The following is a 6,620-nucleotide window of genomic DNA, read 5'->3' on the forward strand; positions in this document are numbered from 1 at the left end:
TCTTCAGCCAGGGGTCGAATTAGAGCTGCAACTGAAGCCTGTGCCACAGCCACGGCAACACCAAATCTGTCTGGCAGCTTGCCGCACCTTCAGATTCTTAACCCACCGAGTGAGGCCAGGGATCGACCCCACAACCTCATGGATACTAGTTGGGTTTTTTTTTTTTTTTTTTTTTTTGCATTTTAGGTCTGCACCTGTGGCATATGGAGGTTCCCAGGTTAGGCGTCCAATTGGAGCTACAGCTGCTGGCCTACACCACAGCCACAGCAACGCTAGATTCAAGCCGCATTTGTGACCTACACCACAGCTCACGGCAATGCCAGATCCTTAACCCACTGAGTGAGGCCAGGGATCAGACCCGCAACCTCATGGTTCCCAGTCGGATTCGTTTCCACTATGCCACGACAGGAACTCCAGATACTAGTTAGCTTCTTAACCTGCTGAGCCACAGTGGGAACTCCCTACTTGTCCTTGTAATCAGGTCAAACTCTCTGACTTGATACCAACTCCTCAATTAGAAGATGAGCAGGTAAACAAACCAAGTAGGTGGTTCTTTTCAGTGTTGACTCTGACATTCCAGAAGGTAGAACTACATCCCTCCCACTCACCCACTAAACGGGTCCTTTTCCCTGCTGGTGTTAGTATCCACTACTGACTCCTGCTTTTCTCTGAAGGCTGTCTACTTGCTACCTCAGAAAGCAGCCCCACCCCCGGCAGTTTCCCTCCCCCCCCACCCCCAGCCTCTGGTTCTCGCTTTCTTTTGGTCCAGGGCTCAGATGAGACCATCCGTGTCGTGTCTATGGACAGAGATTACCACGTGGAGTGCTACCACTGTGAGGTAGGCCCCCCCGGCCCTAGGAGGCCCCTGTACAAGTCCAGGAGGAAGGCATCCAGATTGAGGGGGACAGGGTGCAGGCAAGAGGCTGCTCTCCAGAGATGATGGAGGATGTGGGTGAAGCCCGGTTTGGTGGTAGGGTTGGTGGAGGTGGGAGAGGATGAAGACGTTTGGGTATAAAAAATATGTCTTTACTATTTTCTCTGCATTTATAACCCCCAAGTCCCAAATCGGTTGCAGCTGCCCTCCCTGAAGCTGCAGAGTGGGAGGGTCACGGGGAGCATGAGTTTCGGGTCTTGTTTGGGGCCCAGATTGTCAGGTAGGGATTTGGGGAATAGACTCCCTCCCCTCCAGCTTCTGGGCTGTTCTATCGGCCAGGGGCCCCTTTCTCAGCTGGGCCGTGGAAATCACGAAGAATTCCCCCCCCCCCCCCCCCGGAAACAGGCATGTCACTGGTGAGCCCATCTGCCCCTGTCACACCCCAGGCTGAAGGAGCCACTGGTGCCCCATGTCTGTCAGAACAGCCAGGGTTTGTGGAGGCTGCAAATGCTTTAAGTGCCCGTACAATCTGAGCCAGATTTAAGTGGATCCACCCACGAAAGGAGTTATTTTGTGTTGCTGTCACTGGGGAGAACAGTGGGTGTGGGTGACATATAGCTTGATCCCACAGCTAGCACTGAAGAAAGAGGTACACCAGGTGCTGGAGAAAAAGGTAAAGACACTTGTTCAACCATGCTCTCTCCACATTCCAGACCAGTGCCACCCGATAGAAATTTGAGAGTCACACACTCAAGTCATGTGTGTAATTTTGTTTTCCAGTGGCTGCATTAAAAAAAGTAAAAAGAAACAGGCAGGATTATTTTTTGTGATACTATTTTATTCAACCCAATAGATCCAGAATGTTATCATTTCAACATGTAGTTGAGACAAAAAAAAAATTTTCATGAGATATTGTATATCCTTTTTCTGTCCTAAGTTTTGGAAATCTGATGTGTGTTTACACTGACATCACATCTCATTTCTGACCAGCCCCCTTTTCAAGTGCTGCAGAGGTTCATGTGGCCAGTGGTTGGGGTGTTGGGCAGTGCGGTCCAGACCCTCCCAGGGCAGGTGGGGGCTGCGTGTCTGGGCAACTGCGTTTTCTGCCCAAATAGAATCACACAGTGCCCTCTGCTGGTGCTTGGGCCTGTGTGTGTGGCTTGCAGTCTGTTTTGTTTTGCCACCACTGAGCATTTTTGCCTCACTCCAGGACTGCGGTCTAGAGCTCAATGATGAAGATGGTCACCGCTGCTACCCCCTGGAGGATCACCTGTTCTGTCACTCCTGCCACGTCAAGAGGCTGGAGAAGGGCCCCTCCTCCGCAGCCCTTCACCAGCACCACTTCTAGCCAGAGCCTCCTGCAGACCTCACATCGGGGACAAGGAGTCAAGATTGCACCATGAGGAGTCCACCTGTTAATTCCAGTGGCCCCTGGAATGGAATTGGGGTTGGGACAGTGGAGGGGGGGGCATTTCCTGAGTGTGTGTCGGGGATGCCTTTCCTTTAACCAGGGAGAGGATCCCTGCCTGGCTGGTATTGTATATTTTCCATGTGCCTTTCTTTGCTGCCACGCCCTTATTAGATTACTCAGGAAAACACCCCAGCAAGTGCGTGGCATGTGACAGGAGATCTCATTAGTGTGACCGAATGAACCCTCCTGTCCCCTCCGGGAATAGTTCATGCTTCAGAGGGAAAGGTTTGCACTGAGCAGATCTTACTCTGAAGAGAGATTTCAGCTGCCCATACATTCAATCCTCTCCTTCCCCTTTGGAAAATACTTGGACCCAAATGCCCCCTCCCAACCACACCAGACACACACACACACATACACACACACAGTAATTTAAGACTTCCACTCCAGAGCTTCAGTTCTTCTGTAGAATGGCTGCACATTTTAACTGCACCATTGCAAGAAGGAAGCTCTAACATGTGCTTTGGATCTTAGGAGGAATTCACTTGGTAAACCAGAGCCATGATTTGAAATAAGTGAGATAGGGTTTCCTCCTTGTGCCCTGACCACATTCTCTGTGCCCCTGCAAATCTTCATGCCTTAAAAGGGCAGCTGGGGGCCTGACAGAGGTTGGTCCTCTTCTAGCAAAGTGTGCTCTGGGACGAGAACTTGGTGCCGGCACCAGGCCTCTTTCGCCCATCTGTTTGCGCTTTTTTCCTTCGGAGCTCTCGTGAGTCTGGGACTTGGGAGTTGCTCCTGCAAAAGTGGGTCTGGGATCTTCTGTGGGGATCCTCTTGTGTCTGTTTTTGCTTATTTAATGATGGGCTTTTGGGAAGCTTGTCCATGTACTGAGACCTAGCTCCTAATAAATGAGGAGAGTTTTTGTGTGTGAGATCTCACAGGTGGCCTGGGAGGGCGTGCCTCAGGGTAAGTTATTATGTTCATTTCATAGGTTTCTGTCTTGCCCAGTTCTTGGCACAGGCATTAAGTCTGAAGAAACCAGTATAAGGTACACTGCGTTTTGTTTTGTTTTGTTTTTCTCTCTTTTCTTTCTTCCTTTCTTTTTTTTTTCCTCTTTTGGCCACCCCGTGGCATATGGAGTTCCCAGGCCAGGGATCACATCCAACCTATGCCACAACTGTGGCAACGCCAGATCCTTAACCCACTGTGCTGGGCCAGGGATTGAACCTGCATCACAGCACTCCAGAGATGCTGCCAATCCTGTGCGGCATACTGGGAACTCCCTCTTTCCTTTTTTAAAAATTGTTTCCCTCTACTTTCGGTCTTCCACACACACAAAAAATACCTCACAGATAGGAGCTTCAGATTAGGGAGGAATTTGGTCATCTTGTTGGACTCACCCATTGTGCGTTCGGAATCTCTGGCTTCACCCAGGTCAGACCAGTGTGTCCGGGCACTATAATCTCAACTAAAGGTCAACTGGGAATTGATCCCATTGAAATTGGGTGCTACTGCCTTCTGTATCATCAGGCTAGGTCCCACAGTGGCAAGGGCTAAGGGAGGGCCATGCACTGACAAGATTTCAAGGCCACCTCGGCACTGAAGAGGGAGAATTTGCCCTGTGTGTCACATTCCTGAGGCCCCTCGGCATTTCAATGAGAAGAAAGTATTAAAAAAAAGGCTGACTGGCCTTTGCCCTTTCATTCAGCCCATGGGGGAGGGGCCCCAAGCCTTGTTGCAGGACGGCAGGAGTCATCTCACCACCCCCACCCAAGCTGAGAGTGTGGTGGCTGGTGTCTGCTCCCCACCTTCTGACCTCACTCTCAGAGGCTTGGGGCCTTGGAGGGTGGTCAGTGGACCCCAAAGGCACAAAAAAGCTGCAGATTCTTCACTGGGCCCAGCTCCACTTCTAGGCCATGTTTGGACTCATTTGGTAGCAATTGCCTGTACGAAGCACAGAATTGGCACCATGGATTGTCTTTTCCACTTTTGTTAAAGTCACTCTGTTGGAATCCTTTGGCCAGCTGTCACTTCAGCCCAGACTGTGTGCTTTCATTGATGCCTTTTCACAGGCTGAGCCTCCTAGGAACCCATGAGTGCATGGGGCTGGCGAAGTGAACCCTGGGGTCGCACCCTACCTTCCCAGCAAGTTGTCCAGCTCAGCCCTGGTGAGGCTGCTGGGCAGGTGGAGCCAGCCAGTGCATCTTAACCTGTCTCTGCCCACCTAGCATCATTTCTGGCCTTGGTGGCACACCTTTGCTCCAGTTTCAAATCAAGTAGAACATAGCCAATTGCCTTGGAGTCACGTCAGAAGTAGCAAGAATTTGTTTGCAAATTGGGTAACAGCTGACCCTTGAACAACACAGGTTTGAGCTGCATGGGTCCACTTCTATGTAGATATTTTCCGATGGTAAATACAGCAGACCTACCCTGTGGTCGAATCCACGATGCAAAGGAACCATGGTTCCAGACAGCTGACTATAGGTTATATGAGGATTAACCCTCAAGTTGTTCAAGGGTCAGGTGTAGTTTAAACATCTCTAATTTTCTTTTTATTAAAGTATAGTTGATTTACAATGTTGTGCCAATTTCTGCTGTACAGCAAAGTGACCAAATCATTCATATATATATATGTATGTATGTATGTGTGTGTATATATATATACACACACACACATTCTTTTGGAAATATTTTCCATCAAGGTCTATCCCAGGAGATTGAATATAGTTTCGTGTGCTATATGGTAGGACCTTACTGTCTATCCATTCTAAAAGTAATAGTTTGCAGCTATTAACCCCAAACTCCCAGTCCATCCCACTCTCTTACCCCTCCCCTGGTGTAATTCATTTTTTAAATGCAAATTTTAAAGTGGCCTTGACTGAGGCAATTCCGATATCTCAGTGGATATTTTAAACCACTGACGAAGAACAGTAAGGGAATTTATAGACACCCTAGCAATCCGAGCAGCAACTTCTCTATTGTCAGGGTCCCTGGAGAGGGTCCTAGGTAGGAATTTCATATTGGTTTTGTCTCCTCCTCAGGCCCATGCACCAAAGCCATGAGTAGATGTCCACTTACCTGGTATTTTAAACTCTCTGTAAATTATTAGCCAAATAGAGCTGTGAGGGGGTTGTATTTATGGGCGTGTAGAAAGAACACACAAGCACCTCATAGACCAGGATGATTAAGTTTGTTTTAAAAGGAAGAGCAGATAGCCCTGTCTTGAGTTCCCTGGACAACTCCTAGACTTGAGATAATTGAGAATTATGGCCTGATTCCAGACCCCAGAGCCAGCCTCCACCCTTCTCCCTTGCCTCTCTTTGTCCTTTTTTTTTTTATTTTTTCTTGTCATTTCTACCCCCAGCTAGGGTCATTCAAAAACTGCCTGGGTGATCTGAGAAAAGCCAGTAATCCAGTTTGGCCTGTTTTAATAGCATCTTCTCTCTCCGATGCTATCCCCCCCATCTGTGGTTGAGGAAAGAGTGATTCGTTCATTTTTCACACAGAAGGGCATTGAGTCCTGTTGGGCCATTACCTGCATGTGGCAGCAGGACTTTCCATTTCTCCGAGGTTAGTGCTTGAATGAAGACTTATTTTGGCTGAGTCCACTGAGGTTGTGCCACTGAGTCCCGGGTGGCTGGTGGTATAATCTTGGTGTTCTGATCACTTTCAAGCACTGCCATCACTTTGTTTCCGTGGGCTTCTGTCACACAAGATGAAAATGAGAAGTGTTAGAATTGGAGAAGGTGATTTGGAATTCACCCTCCTTTGCAGGCTGTTTTCATGGACCATTTCCTGTGTGTGAAAGTAGGAGAGCTGTGCTGGTGGCTGGTGTCCTTGCAGAGAATGTGTGCAAGACTTGACTCCAAGCCTTTGTTGCCTAAGGCACTTGTTAAAACTGTCGGCCGGAAACCAAATCCTTTGTACCCTCCTTTGTGCCAGGAATAGGTCCTTATTTCCCAGTTACTGTTTGAAGTAACATTTAAAAGCAATAGGAAAGAAAATGAGAAAGATATGTTAGTTGTCAGTTGTTCTGAGCCAGAACTGGGCAGATGTGGGAAATTTCCGTATAGTGTATAAAAATTTCACTCTGCAGGGAAGTTGTTTTCCTCCGTGTCTCTTCTTTGACCTTAATTGATTGAAAATAGCATTACTATTAAAATTATTCAAAATTTTACTGTTACTATAAAATTATTCAGAATATGTTACTATAAAATTATTCAAAATATTGTTACTATAAAATTATTCAAAATTTTACTGTTGCTATAAAATTCAAAATATCATGACAATGAAACTGCCTTAATTTGTAGACTATTAAAGTGATCTCCAACATAA

At 47.6% G+C, this 6,620-nt stretch overlaps 1 protein-coding gene across 2 annotated transcripts in view; it reads left to right on the forward strand.

The window, feature by feature from the left end:
- The window catches only part of LIMD1 (LIM domain containing 1), an 84,014-nt gene extending 77,394 nt beyond the window's left edge, over positions 1-6,620 (forward strand). Inside the window, exons 7-8 of one of the 2 annotated variants that reach the window (XR_014822946.1) lie at positions 210-838; positions 2,085-6,620. Coding sequence is in view for 1 of the 2 variants with exons in the window: in XM_021068638.2 (XP_020924297.1) it covers positions 770-838; positions 2,085-2,222 (207 nt within the window). In the remaining variant the exon portion in view is untranslated. The remainder of the gene's footprint in view (positions 1-209; positions 839-2,084) is intronic. The other variant, XM_021068638.2, reaches the window with a different exon arrangement.

The sequence above is a fragment of the Sus scrofa genome, chromosome 13 (assembly GCF_054392235.1).
Source record: "Sus scrofa isolate SSC_HxYL_T2T_F1_AM1 chromosome 13, Sscrofa_HxYL_maternal_Yorkshire_Landrace_v2.0, whole genome shotgun sequence".
Classification (NCBI taxonomy): Eukaryota; Metazoa; Chordata; class Mammalia; order Artiodactyla; family Suidae; genus Sus; species Sus scrofa.